Source organism: Sinocyclocheilus rhinocerous, unplaced genomic scaffold (genome assembly GCF_001515625.1).
Source record: "Sinocyclocheilus rhinocerous isolate Xijiao unplaced genomic scaffold, SAMN03320098_v1.1 scaffold1214, whole genome shotgun sequence".
Lineage (NCBI taxonomy): Eukaryota > Metazoa > Chordata > Actinopteri > Cypriniformes > Cyprinidae > Sinocyclocheilus > Sinocyclocheilus rhinocerous.
Genome location: NW_015627891.1, coordinates 244083 through 262243, shown reverse-complemented (window position 1 = coordinate 262243; position 18161 = coordinate 244083). Strand labels below are relative to the sequence as shown.

Here is an 18161-nt window from a genome sequence, read left to right as displayed (position 1 = left end):
CTCCGCACAGCCATTGAAGAGGAGTGGACCAACATTCCACAGGCCACAATCAACAACCTGATCAACTCTATGCGAAGGAGATGTGTTGCACTGCGTGAGGCAAATGGTGGTCACACCAGATACTGACTGGTTTTCACAACTTCACAAATGAAGTTGTTTTTACTAAAATATTAAAACTATTAAAAATAATTTTTTTAACTGAAATAAAGCTAAAATAAAATAAATATTAGATGCAAATTTTAACTTTAAAAAAGTAAACAAAAATTGACATAAGTGACAAGTTAAAGTTGAAGTAATTACTAAAACTAAAACTGAAATAAAGCTGAAATAAATTAAATCTAAGTAAAATTATTTTAAAAAACAAAACAAAAATACAACAAAAGCACAAAAAAAATTCCTAAAACTTAACCTAAAATTAAAATGAAAACTGAAAAAATAAAAGTAAAAGCTAATTAAATATTATCAATAAAAACTATAATAGTAGACAAGAAACATACAAAGAAGTGTTCAGGAAAAAAATAATAAGCTCTCACGGTAATTAGAATTCAAAATTGTGTGTTGTGCAAGTGATTAAAAGCACCTGACATTCTGACAGAATATATTGGAAGTCTATGCGGGGCAAGCCATTCCAAAGGGCTTAAAGCAGAAATGTGCTGCTCGTGTTTTTGTTAAAGTGTTTACATAAATTTTTCTGTGGAAAAAATGTGTGTACGTTAGCTTAAAATATCTTTTAGCGGTCTATATACTGTTTGGGGCGGATTAATGTCTGAATATGAGTTACAGATATAATTCCTGTGGTTTATGTCAACATAAACAATAGATTTATAGCATCATTGTACATATGCACGAGTTACTTACCACGTTAGCTGCCTTTACAACGTCAAGACAGGAGTTCAAAATTAGACTTAACTTTGCACAGACAAGGTTTATAAATTATATAATCATGCTAGTCTCTTGTAAAAATGTAGAACTTTAACCTCTGTCCAATGCATTCCTCCATAGACTTCCATTGTAAGTGGATCCCTAGAAACAAGATTTGTGATTGTTTTTACAAACTGAACTATATGAATCAAAAATATTTGCCTTTAACTTAGATAATCAATAATATCCTTTGTTTTTGCATAGGCAGGCAGGATGAGGCAGCTGACTGTGCCTGATTTTTTGACAACATACAATTACTGTTTATCATCAAATTCCATCATGTTCTGATGTTAAAGAGATCTGATGTCAAGGAGCTTCTGGTTTGTGTTGCGCTGTCTCTCTTCGTGTCTCAGTCTAATGGGGTTTTGAATTATAATTTTAAAGAGTTAGCTTGGCCTGGGAAACACAAAATCAGGTATTTATAGTGGGAAAAGTGGGCTGATTTTGTAGTTTATATTGCAGGGGGAAACAGAGAAGATTTAAGTAAATATTTGGTCCTGTTTGGGTTTCTGTGCGCAGTTCAGAGTCCAGAGACATTACTGCTTCCTATTTAGTTTCACTGAAGACAAAGCATACTGTAGTCAATCGTGAGGGTAAAAATCCTGCTACAACATGTGTTTGGTTTTGATCACGTGGTCTGCACGTTTTTTTAATTTTTTTGTGTGTGTATTAATATTTTGAAAATAAATAGATTTGCCTCTAGTTAAATGTTTTGTTTAGTGTCATTATTAATAATGTACATCTGTACTCATTTCCACACACCTCTGCTTGTGCAGGTGTTATGCTCTTTTTGTAATTTCTCCTCTGTAATATCCATAATCCTTTAAGTCATGCTGTTGTTGGTAAAGATCAAGTAGATCAGCTTTTCTGTAATACCCAAAACAGCTTTTATTTTTATGTTACCCCTAACCTGCTTAAAGATGCCTATCAACTGTCTACCATAAGATTAAATGCTGTGTTTATGTGTGACCTGAATTCCTGTGTGTTTGTATCATCCCCGATGAGCTGGATAAAAGCAGGTCTTTTGAAATGTCTTTGAAAAACATGCAGTCTTTGGTCCACATTTTATTATTTATTTTCAAATTAATAAATAATATAAAGGCATATCAATAATAATAATAAAAGATTTTGACAGCAACAATAATGTGTGAACAGAAATGTCTTTAAAAAAAACAAGGCTTCGGTCCAGATATATCAACAATATGAGTTTTTTTATATATATAACCAGAAATAGTAATAATAATTAGATTTTTACATTTTCTGAATAGAATTATAATTGCTTGTGCAAATCCTATGTGTTGTGGATTATTGTTATGCAGCTGACCTAAGTATGAACAATAGTATGGTGATACTATTTTATTAATAGTTGCTATTTTGGTTTTAGCATTAACAACTAAACTAATCCTACAACACTTTGTACACACAATATCTCTTTTTAACATGATAAGAGCTTTCTTAAAACCTCTGCAGTGTTCAGAATAGAAAGACTTTATAGAAACATCTTTAGATGCTATGAAGGTTTTTTTTTTTTTACTCTAATTCTGTCAGCAACCCTTTTATAGCACTTGCGCAGTTTATTACAGAAAGTATTTGCTGTTTGGCAGTTTGCACAGAAATTTTAATTTGCTGAATATTTCAAATACTAATCCGAATACAAATGCACCAGACAGAAAGGTCAGCACCACATACGAATTCCCTATTGAATGTGGTGGGCATCATCATCAAAGAGGCTTTCCTGTTGAAAAGATATATTGTTCATGACCACTGTATGATCTGTCTTACAGACACCATCTTTAGAAGTGCTCAGAGAAAATCATCTGAAATATTTTATCTGGAAAAGCCTATAGCAGCTACGGGTGAGAAACTCGCCAAATAAGAGTGATCTCGCCAAATACATAAAGTACTGTGTAAAAGTCTTGGGCCATTAGTATTTTCACCAACAAAAAACAATGAAAAATGGTTTTAAGCCAGTAATTTCTATCTTTTGCTGTAGTGTGTCAGTAGGATATATCAGTTTACATTTCCAAACATTCCTTTTGCCATTAATTGTAATGGCCGGCTGGAAACGGTTTGTAATCATATACCATGTTGAATCATGCCCAAATGCAACTGGAGCCACGCTTAAAATATTCTAGTGTTTAAAAAATGCTCCAGTGACATGTTATAAAGCTGTTTATGCTTCTGTTTGAAACTCCAAACTGTCACCAGATCAGTTTCTTCTGCTACAATCGTGCATTCACCAATGAACCTTCAGCTTTGTGAAAAGTGTATGTGTATGAGATGACACAGCATGCTGATACAAACTGGTGCTGCTCTCTCCTCCAGTGGTTCCATTCTGAGGACGAACAGTGAAACAGCATTGTTTTCTCTCAAACAATCAAGACTTTTAGAGCCTACAACAGTTTACTCATACAAAGATTAACGTTACGTTGCTTTTAAAAACAGCACAGTGCAGAACACTTCTTATGTGTTGGTCAGTGCTTGAGTATCCCAGCAGTCCACAGCAATGTGAAGGCAAAGCCATGTCCTTACTGCCACCGTGACACTGTTGATTTGGCAAAACAAGAGCAGGACAAAATCCCGATGGGGTAAAAAACCAGACCCAGGCATAGGAAACTCTAAGGAAACCCCTTCCTTTCCCAGCATTTCCTCCTTTTCTGTTCCACAGTGCTTTTAGATCAAATCAGACCTGCTCAAGTCCAAAAACTTTGGTGTAAACAATCTGACCAGAAAGGTTTTGATTAACAGACACATCATCTTTTTGCTGAGAATGATATTTCAGAAACAGCATAACGCAACTTTGAATGCCTCTGAGCTGCAGGCTGTACTGTAGCCGGGCAGAGCAAGCGGCTAAATACATCCAGATGTTCTTGCCGTTTGTAACTGGAGACCACTGGACCTAACAGATCACTTAAGACCCAAACATGCAGGGCCAAAACTCCAACTTTATAGCATAACCTTCACAGCTTTATCTTTGCAGGATGCATTTGCTTCTGCTTCTTTTTACCATACTATTAAAGATAATGGTTCCAAAAGAGGGTTTTTGCAGTGATGCCATAGAATAACCATTTTTGGTTTCCCAAAGAACATTTCAGTGAACAATTCATAAAGGTGCAATTTTAGTGTAAAGAAAATTTTTTCCACTGTAGAGAATCTTTTGTGCAATGGAAAGTTTCCATGGAAGTTCAAGGTTCTTTATGGAGCCATCAATGCAATGCATACAACTTTTAAAAAATCCCATAAAACATACAAAAATGTAAATGCTCTTCATGCATTACAAAAGAGTGCTCACACAATATGTTTGTTTATCTGTTGTATTTTTCTTTAATCATATGTTCCCTAGCATCATACGCAATGCCGCAGTCAGAAAAAAATCACTGCATTTTAGTGGTTCTTTCATTTCAAACTTTCGTTTCAGAGTAAAAATTATGAGCGTGTGTGTGTGTGTGTGTGTGTTTGTATATTTATGTGTGAGTGTGTGTGTGTATTGTGAGGCCTCCTCAGGAAATGGGTTTGGGTGGGGTGGTAATACGGGGTTGGAGAGACAGAAAAAGTTCTAAACTGGGCAGCGAAAAGCACAATGTCTCTACAGCTCCGTAGTGGTAAACAGTCTGTATAGAGAGAAACAGCTGTTGTTTATTTTTAAGACATGAAATGATATAAACTCATGTACAGAGCTATTATATAACTTTATAATATATAAGGTGCATTTAAAATTTTCTACCATGTGAACTAGTCCCTAGATATGGATGAGATCCGTTCCATCCACAAGGTGGAAATAACAAGGAATAGCATGGTTCTCAACAAGCAGCACTTCTGAGTTTATATCTCACAATTCAGACTTTTTTCTTGTTTCTGTGTGTTTTTTCTGCCATGAAACAAAAAATTCCAATTGTAATTGCAAAATTGTAATTGCAAAATCTCACAATTCAGACTTATCTTTTCAGAATTGCAAGTTTATCTTACAATTCTGGATTTATATCTCGCAATTCTAAGATTTGTTTTTTTTAAGAATTGTGAGAACAAAAACAGAAATGTGAGATAAAAAGTTACAATTGTGTTTTTTTTCATTGGCAGAACAAGCTTCCATTGGACAGATCTAAATCCCTAACACTGTTTGAGTAATAGAGTGAATGTAAAAGTGAATTACTGAATAACCGATTATTTGTGTGAGAGTTTGAGTGGGCCCATTTTTCAGTCATGCACTGGAGTCTGAAAATGTGTGTTTTTAGGAGACAAATGCTCATGGGAAAATAAATTACACAAGCACATTCCAACCAGGAACATTGTGACTCCTGCACCTGCTGGTCAAATCACTGTCCTCCTGCAAATCTAGTTTCACACACACACAGAATTGCAGAGCAGGTTTGGTTTTGAATATAGACTGGGATGCTAAAAGCAAAAGGAACGTGGACTCTGATGCAGCAACTAAAATAATACTTATTTCCTTCCCTTCAGAGTCCCATGATGTCTTTGTGCCGCCCCGTGTTGCTCTGTGCGGCAGCGATGCATGCTGAGAATTACAGTAATTACCTCTAATGACAGTCAGCTCAGAATGAGAACCTTCCCTGTAAACAACATACATGATTCTCTCTGATGCCTTAAGTTTAGCCTGAGATCTACATTTTGTGTCTTAGTTTCTTTTTATCTTTGTGATGAACTCTCGAAATTAAACTATTCTGGTATAATCAGTTTCACAGACTGAAAAAGCATTAATTTTTAAAATGTATACATTTTTTAAAATGATAAAAAAATCAGGTGTCATTTATAATATGATTTTTTTTCCCATTAATTAATTAATTAATTTATTCATATTTATATTATGTACACCAATATAGTATAACATACATATTGTATTTATATATTTAGATTTCAATTGTATATATAATGTGTTTGTATAATACATGTATTATAATTGTATAATACATGTTTGCTTTTTTGTGTTTGTTTAACTATAATTTTTCAGCTGTAACAGCATTTCAATTCAATTTTATCAGAGTTTTGTCTTCAAAATAAAAACAACTTATATTAATTTGCATTCATTTTCTTTCATATATTTTTACTTTAATATATCATTCTAATATGCTGATTTGATGCTTAAGAAACATTTCTTATTATTATTGGTGTTGAAAACAGTAGTGCTGCTTAAAATATTTGTGGAAAATGTGATTTTTTCCCACCCCCAGGATACTTTGATTAATAGAAAGTTCAAAAGAACAGAATTTATTTGAAATAGAAATATTTAGGAACATTTAAAATGCATTAACTGTCACTTTTGATCAATTTAATCCCTGCTAAAAAAAAGTTTTATTTCTTAAAAAAAAAAAAAACTGACGCCAAACTAATTTTATGCTGTGTTAATGGTACATTCTCATTTCTCACTGCTAAATTGCAATGCAATACTATCTTACATTGTAATTCAACACTGCAGTCAGCTTGATCCAGCTGTAATGCCATTTTATTTTCACAATACTGAGATCAGTGTCTCGACCATGGCAGATTATGTGCACCATTTGTATGAGTGAAAGACAGCAGTATGTTGTATCAACATGAAAACTTTATATTTTGTAGATATAGTGACATTATCTGAGACCGCCACTGACCGTGCAGGGAAGTGTTTGGTTTCACAGTCACATGAATTAAACTTTATACTTTTTGCGCCTTACAATAAGAAAAAACTCTTTTACATTTTCCACATTATCACTGGTCTCCTGGGATTTCAAGGTTGTGCCAATGATTTTTAAGACCGTGAACATCATGCACATGAATGCATAAAAAGTGTGGAGCAACATAATCAAAGTAGAGCATCTGAAAAGGAGGTTAGCATGTCCCTGAGGACAGGAGAGAAGGATTTCAGACACAGAGAGCTCCTCTTTTGTGTGTGAGAGAGAGTTTCAATATCAGACAATGTCAGTGGTTATGCAACTAAAGGCACAAGTTAATGGCAAAGGCAGCCTCCAGCAATGTGTATCTGACAATGAATAATTCTTTTGAATTTCATCATCATTGAACAGCATGCACAATACAAACTGACAGGTTAAACAAACAAGATACTTCCATGTAATATTGTGTATTAGAGTGTGATTTCACATATATGCCCAGAACTAGAATCTCAGTTCTATGAACATTTTATATATATATATATATATATATATATATATATATAAGCTTTAAATGTGAAAATAACAATGAAAATCTTAAAAATGCATGCAGCTATAGTGTACCAAAATACATTGTGTAGTGCTTCTTATTCTTACCCAAAAATACAAAATGGAAGAAAGTTAAAACTGAACACACTATTGCTACTCAAGCGGTGTATGAACATTTTATATATATATATATATATATATATAAATATATATAAGCTTTAAATGTGAAAATAACAATGAAAATCTTAAAAATGCATGCAGCTATAGTGTACCAAAATACATTGTGCTATGATAAAAACAATAAATATGTAGAACATGTAGTGTGTTGATAGTGAATTTATATAGTGCTTTGTTAACACACTGATAACGCATTTGAAGAGTTGTGTATATATGTAGCTTTATGGTAAAAATATAAAATGATCATCTAAAAAAGATACTGACACTATTTGTCAAACTTATTAAGCCAAACTGTAAAACGTTTAAGGAATTACTGATTGCTTAATTAGTGATCAAACAGCCAATAATGTAAAATGTCCATAACTGTATGTAGCTTTTGTGTAAATTAGGAAGGACAGAAATCTCCAAACATCAGAAACCATGCGTATTCTGGCTTAAACAAGTACCAGATGCATATGTATAGATGATGTGAAAACCGTTCAGAGTGTGTGAAGTTTCCAGAAGTAGCAGCTGTTTTTTCTGGAACAGTGAAAGTGTGTGTATGAGACAAGAAAGGAGAAAGAAGTTTCCAGATGTTCGTTCTGGATCAGTGAGCGTACACCACCCAGCCCTGATAAACACACACTGCGCTCTGAGAATCCCTGAACATCCATGAACCACAGCACTTCAATCAGAAAACCCTAAAAAATTGGTTGTGTGATGTATCGACAACATCCATTCAGTTAAAGTGGCGAGGATATATCATATAATAAACGTGAACTGGTTGTGTAACTTTACATATTTCTGGCATAGATTAGAACATGCTCTTCAGAGAGCTCTTACATTCATTGTGTGGTTTCCAAGCAACAACAAACAAATAAAGTTGTAAACAGTTGTGCAGTGAAGCTCATTGAAGAGGCCCTGATAGAGAGCTCTTATCTAAGGCCATATGTAGAGTAGTGAAAACTTAAAAAATACTGCCCTCTACAGATGCAAAAGCATTATAAATATTGTCAAATGTGCATGTATGCTGTGAAGATACATGCATGTTAGAGCAGTAGTGATTCCAAGGCCACTCTTTTCCCATCCTTTCTAAGATGACATGTACTACTGTAATAAAACAAATTGTAGCAAAAAAAAGTTTTTTATTTTTATAATTTTAATTCAGATTACGCAACTAGCTCAATAATTGTAAGACTTGTTGGGGCTCTCCTGGAGGTTTGTCAAGGTCCCTTAATGAGCCCCGGACCCCTACTATTTTATAGTAGCCGACAAAATTTAACTTGACACACTACAATCTCACTGTGTGAACTTTATTGCATTATACACTAAATATCAGACCATGCTGCAATATCAATCCTTTTCTCAGAAAATATTCTCATTTTGTAAAAAGTACATCTATTGTTTTATTATTTTAAACCTAATAAACATATTTTTGTAGCAAGTTTTACTTGTAAATGAATGCTTGTGCTCTTTCTTTAAAATAAATATGATTTTTTTTTTCCTTATCACACATCTATTGTCCAAAATACTTCTTTGGGCCACTGCACACTAAACTGTTCAAAGGGTTTTGAAGAAATCAATACTTTTTTAGCAAGAATCCATTGAATTAAAACATTTACGTTGTTACAAGAAAAATTTCTATTTTAAATAAATGCTGTTCTTTTGAGCTTTCTATTCATCAAAGAACCCTGAAAAAATTTTTATGGTTTCCACAAAAATATTAAGCAGCACAGCAAAGTTTCTTTAGCACCGAGTCGGCATATTAGAATGATTTCTATGATGATCATGTGATACTAAAGATTTGATTAATGGCTGCTGAAAAATCAGCTTTGCCGTCACAGGAATAAATTACATTTTAAAATATATTAAAATAGAAAACCGTTCTTTTACGCTGTAATGATCTTTCACAATATCACTGTTTTACCAGGCCAACATAATTGCATTTAAGACTCCTTTTGATTACCATCTGCAAATACTCAGCACTGCAGCTTTAAACTGTTTATTAACAGTCCAGATTCACACTGTCTCAAATACAGAAACATTCCAAAACCAATCTCTCTCACACACACACACAAGCAATAGAGTTGTAAAAGCAGACATTCACACATTACTATTGTTCTGCAGTGGACAAATGAGCAGAACACATTGAGAAGCACTTTAATTCTAGTGGATCAGTCAAGTGTCAGGGGTCAAACTTTAGTAACGACAATAAGAAAACTATTAGAACTAAAAGGGGTACAAATAAACTGCATCAAAAAAGTTTGAAGACCAAGACACATCCTAAAATCCACTGAAACATAAAAGGTAAGACTTTGTTTTGATAGTCCACTTTAAACATTCAACTACCTTTAAATAACTTTGCAACTCCATGTCAACTATTCCTCTCCAGTCCACTAGGTGTCCTCCTCCAGCACACCCACTCCTCTTCTCCTGAGCACATCGGCTCCGTCTGCTCGCTGCCACTCTTCAGTCTTTCCACTGTACTCATCATCATCATCATCCTCTTCCTCTCCATCTGCTTCCTGTTCATCTTCCAACTGCTGCAGGAGACGTACCTGCCCAGCAGGCAGTTTCCCTACAGAAACATTTACACGCCAGATCATTATAGTTTAAGTTTTAATGAATCTCTGGTGCATTACATGTCCCTGTAGTCAAGCAGGCAGGTTCATATAAACATTTACACTTACTGTGGTGATAATTTGGTGCAAACCGCCGTGACGGGAAAGCAAAATCGGCGATGAAAACTAGTACCTGAGAGAAAGAATATAAAATAAAATCAGAGAGACATTTGATTCACAAATGATTCCAATAGAGTTTAATGTTAGCATGTTCAAAGCTAATGATGCAATATTCTAATAAGCTTAAAAGCACACGACATTCAATTGAGCAATTTATTTATACTTTAGCTACTTTAGACATTTACATCTAAGATTTTGGATAAATGAGTTTGTTGCAATGTATTCTGGGATTACCCACTCCAATATTAACACTTGAAACATATCTTATTTGCACAACCGTTAGTAAATTTGGGGTCAGTAATACTTTCAAAAAGATATTAATACTTTAATTTAGCAAGGATGCATTAAATTGATCAAAGTTGACAGTAAAGACATTTATAATGTTCCAAAATATTTATATTTCAAATAAATACTGAACTTTCTATTCACCAAAGGAACCCTGAAAAAATATGTATCACTGTTTCCACAAATTATTCAGCAGCAACTCTTATAAACAAATGTTTTTTCAACAAATCAGCATATTAGAATGTTTTCTGAAGGATCATGTGACACTAAAGACAGGAGTAATTGCTGCTAAAAACACAGCTTTGCCATCAAAAATAAATTACAATCTAGTACAGATATATTAAAATATCAAACCTTATCACACATCTATTGTCCAAAACACTTCTTTGGGCCACTGCACACTAAACTGTTCAAAGGGTTTTGAAGAAATCAATACTTTTTTAGCAAGAATCCATTGAATTAAAACATTTACGTTGTTACAAGAAAAATTTCTATTTTAAATAAATGCTGTTCTTTTGAGCTTTCTATTCATCAAAGAACCCTGAAAAAATTTTTATGGTTTCCACAAAAATATTAAGCAGCACAGCAAAGTTTCTTTAGCACCGAGTCGGCATATTAGAATGATTTCTATGATGATCATGTGATACTAAAGATTTGATTAATGGCTGCTGAAAAATCAGCTTTGCCGTCACAGGAATAAATTACATTTTAAAATATATTAAAATAGAAAACCGTTCTTTTACGCTGTAATGATCTTTCACAATATCACTGTTTTACCAGGCCAACATAATTGCATTTAAGACTCCTTTTGATTACCATCTGCAAATACTCAGCACTGCAGCTTTAAACTGTTTATTAACAGTCCAGATTCACACTGTCTCAAATACAGAAACATTCCAAAACCAATCTCTCTCACACACACACACAAGCAATAGAGTTGTAAAAGCAGACATTCACACATTACTATTGTTCTGCAGTGGACAAATGAGCAGAACACATTGAGAAGCACTTTAATTCTAGTGGATCAGTCAAGTGTCAGGGGTCAAACTTTAGTAACGACAATAAGAAAACTATTAGAACTAAAAGGGGTACAAATAAACTGCATCAAAAAAGTTTGAAGACCAAGACACATCCTAAAATCCACTGAAACATAAAAGGTAAGACTTTGTTTTGATAGTCCACTTTAAACATTCAACTACCTTTAAATAACTTTGCAACTCCATGTCAACTAGCAGTCATTAGAGTATTAGCAGACTGCTTAATATCTACTAACACTATATATTGATGGTCGCTCAACAGACGTTCTACTGACTGTCAGTAACTTTGCAAGTACGGCAACATATTTTACTAACCCTAACCTAACAGTCTACAAATGCTTTAATGAGAGTTAGTTGACATGTAGTTGCAAAGTTACTTAGAATGTCTAAATGGACTATCGTAATAAAGTGTAACCAAATAAATTTAAAGAAACAGGGTGTGGAAACTCATTTAAAGCAAATTATAAGAGCACAAATGTCCTAAAAGACATGAACTAATGGAAGCATCTTTCAGTGTCAAACAATAATGAATCACCACACATACACACATTAATAAACAAGTGTTAATTCAGCCATTTTCTAGTTTTCCTGAACTCTAGTTGGAAGAAAAAACATTTAAAACGGCAAATTGAACATTCTGGCTTTATATAACAGGCATCCAAAAAGCTCAAATAATAAAATATTTACAAAGTAAAGCACAAAAGCTTTCTCATTCCAAAAAGCCTCATTTACAACAGATTCACAGTGAGATCGTTGTTTGATCTTGGTTATTTTGCTCAGAATTTGTATGGGGAATATTGCAACTGTGAGTCGTAAAAATTCCGTAAAGTAAGTCCTAATATTCCTCTGTCACACACACACACTCTAGAGATACTGCATAGCAAGGAGTGTAATAATTAAAACTAGACAGGTGGAAAAGAGAAAACACACAAACTAGCGGCACGAAAGAGAGAAAAGCACAACCACATCAATCTTTCAGAGGAAGCTATGACATCACATGTGACATCAAGCTTAATGAGCGCTGCCAGGGCACTGCTGTAGCGATGTGGTTTGTGCCATGTGGTTTTGTGAGCAGTGAGCGAGAGGCAGTTCCTCTCCAGTCCACTAGGTGTCCTCCTCCAGCACACCCACTCCTCTTCTCCTGAGCACATCGGCTCCGTCTGCTCGCTGCCACTCTTCAGTCTTTCCACTGTACTCATCATCATCATCATCCTCTTCCTCTCCATCTGCTTCCTGTTCATCTTCCAACTGCTGCAGGAGACGTACCTGCCCAGCAGGCAGTTTCCCTACAGAAACATTTACACGCCAGATCATTATAGTTTAAGTTTTAATGAATCTCTGGTGCATTACATGTCCCTGTAGTCAAGCAGGCAGGTTCATATAAACATTTACACTTACTGTGGTGATAATTTGGTGCAAACCGCCGTGACGGGAAAGCAAAATCGGCGATGAAAACTAGTACCTGAGAGAAAGAATATAAAATAAAATCAGAGAGACATTTGATTCACAAATGATTCCAATAGAGTTTAATGTTAGCATGTTCAAAGCTAATGATGCAATATTCTAATAAGCTTAAAAGCACACGACATTCAATTGAGCAATTTATTTATACTTTAGCTACTTTAGACATTTACATCTAAGATTTTGGATAAATGAGTTTGTTGCAATGTATTCTGGGATTACCCACTCCAATATTAACACTTGAAACATATCTTATTTGCACAACCGTTAGTAAATTTGGGGTCAGTAATACTTTCAAAAAGATATTAATACTTTAATTTAGCAAGGATGCATTAAATTGATCAAAGTTGACAGTAAAGACATTTATAATGTTCCAAAATATTTATATTTCAAATAAATACTGAACTTTCTATTCACCAAAGGAACCCTGAAAAAATATGTATCACTGTTTCCACAAATTATTCAGCAGCAACTCTTATAAACAAATGTTTTTTCAACAAATCAGCATATTAGAATGTTTTCTGAAGGATCATGTGACACTAAAGACAGGAGTAATTGCTGCTAAAAACACAGCTTTGCCATCAAAAATAAATTACAATCTAGTACAGATATATTAAAATATCAAAGTTATTTTAAATTGTAATAATATTTCACAAGATTACTGTTTTCACTGCATTTTTGATCAACTAATGATCAAAAGCAATTATGGTGAGCACAAAATACTTTTTTTAAAGGGGTCATATGATGCTTTTTTAAAGATCATCCATAAAATGCATTGCTGTTCTGTTGTAAGTAATCTTAAAGATTCCTAAATGCATCTACTTTCGGAAGGCCAAATAAAGTGCTTTTGCTTTCGTTTAGAAACACACAGCGTCTCCCTGACATGCTGCATCAACACTACTGCTGTTCCTGAAACCACGCCTTCTTTCTTTGCGTGATCATTTGGGCGCATTATGCAAATATTTCCACATGGTGATGTAGATATGTGGGGGCGTGTTAGAATGAGCCGTTTTAGGGGGGCGTGGCAGAGTCTTAACTTTGATAAAGAATATCTCTTTAGTTTTGAGACTTTAGTCTTTGCAACTTCAGGGATCTTATCTATGCACAATCAGCTTGTAACACTCCAAAGAGAAAGGAAAACTTGAAATCGCATCATATGACCCCTTTAAAACAATTAAAAACCGTACAACCTTAAGCTTTTAGTGTATTTCGTGTGCATTCTCACCAATCCAAGGACCAATCCTGAGATGAGTGTTGCTAAAGCAAATATCCCAAACGAGCCCCACACTGGGACACCCAGCTGCTCCGTTAAGTAATTATGGCAATGCTGAAACACAATGTTAAAAGATAATTTCAATTACTGCATGAAAACATCCATGAGCAGACTATAAAGGTGTCAAGTCAGGTGTTTACTATTAAATGTATTTCTTTGCAGTGAGGCATACTGGCTTTAAATGCTTACAAAATGTTCATGCAATACATTTTTTTTTACCAAATCCCATTTCAAAATGTTATTTATGTAGCCAGGTCACAAGCAGGATAATTTACAGTCAGGCAATCTTTATTGCAGGGTGATATGAGTCACCTCTGCCGTAAGTCAGAGGTTTATTTTGCATTATTGACTGGCTGACTATATTATCTCTCAGTGTCTGCTACTGGTTCCTTCACCATTAGCTTGAGGTATAAACTATTTGTGCCTGTAAGTTATAACTCTAAATTATTCAAAGAATTGCTAGGAAAATAGTGTATATAATTTCAAAAATTAATTCTCAAAACTGACAAGAATGCAACAGCTATATATTAATAGGCATACACACTCACCCTGATGAACATGGATAACTTGAAGAGGGCTGACATTGCGTTCATCCTAAAATAAAATAAAGTCAGTCACAGAAACTATATCAAATCAAATGTAAAGATAGCCTGTCAGTATTACATTAAAAGTGAGCTAACTTGTGAATCAGCATTAACCACATGCTGTGGATTCTCTAAACTCCCTTTTCTAGAGATATTGCCAGACTCGCCCAGGGCCATTACATTATTATCCAATTTGAAACCAGCCCCAGCACACACCCACACACACAGCATGTACTCACAGGAAGGATGAAGGGCCAAACCAGGAAGAGACCGGCTCTATGCTCTGCCATTTCTTTTCATCAATGAAGCTCAGGAAGTCATCTTTAGATCGAGCGCCTTGATATCGCCGAAACGCACCATCTTTACAGCTGCAACACACGCATACAAAAAGCCATGTTTAACCATTTATAACTGCCTTTACACCACACAGAGACTCTGCAGACATCTGAAAACAAGACAAATGCTGGCGTGTATCTATCTAAATAATCGTTCAAAAGATCATATCAAAGACGACAGTAAAGACTTCAATAGTTCACAACTACTATTACTTTTTTTAATTTAATCAAATCTATCACCAATTACGAGATCACTGACTTCTAAAGAAAGGGTTAAAAGAACACTCCACTATTTTTGAAAATAGGCTCATTTTCCAACTCCCCTAGAGTTAAACAGTTGAGTTTTACCGTTTTCCAATCCATTCAGCCGATCTTCAGGTCTGGCGGTAGCACTTTTAGCTGTAGCGTAGCATAGATCATTGAATCTGATTAGACCGTTAGCATATCGCTCAAAAATGACCACAGAGTTTCTATATTTTTACTATTTAGGACGTTTGCTGCCGTACCATGGGTGCAGCAGGCGCAATGAGATTACGCAGCGCCTGAAAAAGAAAATGAGCCTATTTTCAAAAATAGTGGAGTGTTCCTTTAAATGTGTGTAAGACGGAACGAAACTCACTGGTAGATAGTCGGGAGAGCTGTGATAATGAACCTCCCGCTCAAACCTGCAGCACAGAGAGAGAGACAAGTGTGAGAATCATAAAGACGGGAGATCAGGTGAGCAGAGGAACCAGATGTGTACAGATAGCGGCATACCTGGCTGCTCGGTGACGTCCACTTTGGCAATATTCACTCCCAAATCTTCTCCCCATTCTGCAAACTCATTCCACACGGGCTGGAGCTGCTGGCAGGCTGGACACCACGGAGCAAAGCTGCAGCAGACAGGCAAACCTTTTAATCCAATAACACAATCCCAGCCAGAGGAGACACAAAGACACAGAGGCTCATTTGTTTTCCATCGGATCTATTTAACTACAATCCTCTTGTTCGATTGCTCTAGCTGGAGGAAGTGTGCAGGGGAAACAACGGTTTATTTCGACTTAAACATTTTTTGAAGAGATTTCATTAAAGGGACAGTGAAAATCCTGACATCATTTACTCACAGTCATGTTGTTAAAGGGGTCATATGATGCTGCTAAGCTTTCACAACGAAGCACACAGCGCCTTCACGACATGGCGGCGGCAACAGTACTACGGCGAGAATAAAAGTTACGCCTTCTTTCTTTGCGTAAAAATGTGGGAAGAGTTGCATAACGCCGCCCAAATAGTGACGTAGACATGTGGGGGCTTGTTAGAACGAGCCGTTTTAGGTAGGCGTGGCTGACTCTTAACTTTTATAAAGAATATCTCTTTGGGTTTGAGACTTTAGTCTTTGCAACTTTACAGATCTTCTTTATGCACCAAGAGCTTGTAACACTCCAAAGAGAAAGGAAAAATTGAAATCGCATCATATGACCCCTTTAAGAGATGTTAGGCTGAATGACAGTCACCAGAAGCAATGAAAGTGAATGGTGACTGAGGCTGTCATTCTTTCCAAAATCTCCTTTTGTGTTCCAAGGAAGAAAGAAAATCATGAGGTATTGAATAAACATTTGGGGGAGGCACTGATGATATCATTGTCAATTTTGAGTGTACTATGCCTTTAACGTCAGACCACTGAACTTCCTCTATCCTGAGCCCAGCACAAGAACACTGCAATAAGAAATAATGTAATAATCTGAAGCTAGATATTTTAGATCATTTAGATGTGCAGCACTAATCGCCACGCATAGATAAACATAAATAAACACAGACTTTTTTTGCACAACTCAATTTAATAACTCACAACTCGATCATCCATTCTCCCGTCAGGATATCCTCCCAGTTTCCATCTGTGATTACTCTTAAATTGCCCGGTTTGGCCGATGCGGGCAGCTGCATCACACATGTTGCAATAATCGCAGAAAACACACACGCGCCGGCTGTCATCCTGACTCTGCGTGTGTAAGCGCACGCCATGTTTCAGCACCCACTGCTTCCCTTCCGCTTCCGCCTCGACTCTGACGTGCCGCTTCATTGACGTCATGTCCTATAACGGTTGACAACGTTTAAAAACTATTTCACCCATTGCCAGATAAATGATTATAACAACATACGATTAATGAATTTTATATTGTATATGTGGCCCATTGTATTTATATTACAGTCTATTAAATTAGTACTGTTTGTCTTGTTTTATCTGCTATTAGGTATTTGTTCTAGCTTAAGCACATGTATTGAAATTATAAACATATTCTATGTATATAATTCAGTAAGTGGTTTTACATTTAAATGTACTTAATTTCTGTTTGAGTAATGTTTTAAAGTTCAAAAGTTGTCAAGTTCTGATTTAACATTCAGAATTTGCAACGAAATAAAATGTTTTTGATACATATTTACTGAAATACTTGGACAAAAAAAAACAGAACACAAGGTGGCGCTATGAGCTCTTTTAAAAGCACATAACCTACAATAATTTTACTGCACTGTTTGTGATTGAAACTTGAATTTATGAATCCATTAGGAGAATATACAAATCACGAAGAAGGTAGCTGGAAATTAAGTGTTTACAGTGAAAAGCTGTTTAAGAAGAGAAAATGTAGCCTACTTATAAAATATTTGTTATATATTTGCTTATATTTATCCCCTTAGCCGTCTACTCTGTTCATTTGTTCTTCCTAAAGCAACCTGGGCAAGCCAAGGTTTTTAACGATTATGCAAATAGATTTTGAGATTTTGTGTGTGTGCATGCGTGCACAGATCAATAAAAAAAGAGAATGCTTTACAGTTTGCTAAAGAAACACAATTAGGCAGAAATGCACATACACATGCAAACACATGCACCTCAGAGGATTTTGTTATGACTCACTCTCTGCTGATATTAAATGAGTGCTAATGACAGCAGTGATGTGATAATTGCTGTGCCACAGTGAATATATTAAAGTGTAAATGTGTTGTGTTTGTGAGTTTGATGTAATTGTTTAAACTGATTTATTGAGAAAAGGGTTATGATTAGTTAGGGAATTGTTTACTTAGAATCCACAGCTGAAAAAGCATTTTCTTGTTCATATCTGGAATTTCTGTGCTATTCAATCAAGACCTATTGTTTGATCCTGGAAATAAACAGATTTTGACATTGCTGAAAAGAAGACAAAAATATTAACTCAATGGGGGAAAAATAAATAAAATATAATGGTTTGA

The 18161-nt window shown here is 35.1% G+C and overlaps 1 protein-coding gene across 1 annotated transcript; it reads right to left on the bottom strand.

Moving 5' to 3' along the window:
- Nucleotides 1-11094: 11094 nt before the first annotated feature.
- Nucleotides 11095-16991, bottom strand: tmx1 (thioredoxin-related transmembrane protein 1). The gene is made up of 8 exons (XM_016548107.1): nt 16768-16991; nt 15699-15814; nt 15562-15607; nt 14847-14975; nt 14572-14617; nt 13976-14077; nt 12688-12751; nt 11095-12575 (listed from the first exon to the last, which is right to left on the bottom strand). Exons 1-8 carry the CDS (start codon nt 16938-16940, stop codon nt 12394-12396), a joined length of 858 nt encoding a protein of 285 aa, XP_016403593.1. The 5' UTR covers nt 16941-16991; the 3' UTR covers nt 11095-12393.
- Nucleotides 16992-18161: the final 1170 nt, after the last annotated feature.

Coding starts and splice junctions, on each gene's coding strand:
- tmx1 (XM_016548107.1), bottom strand. CDS start 16,940: ATGGCGTGCGCTTACACACGCAGAGTCAGGATGACAGCCGGCGCGTGT. Junction 15,815..16,767: donor GGAGAATGGATGATCGAGTT/GTGAGTTATTAA, acceptor TGTCTGCTGCAG/CTTTGCTCCGTGGTGTCCAG. Junction 15,608..15,698: donor GGACGTCACCGAGCAGCCAG/GTATGCCGCTAT, acceptor TCTGTGCTGCAG/GTTTGAGCGGGAGGTTCATT.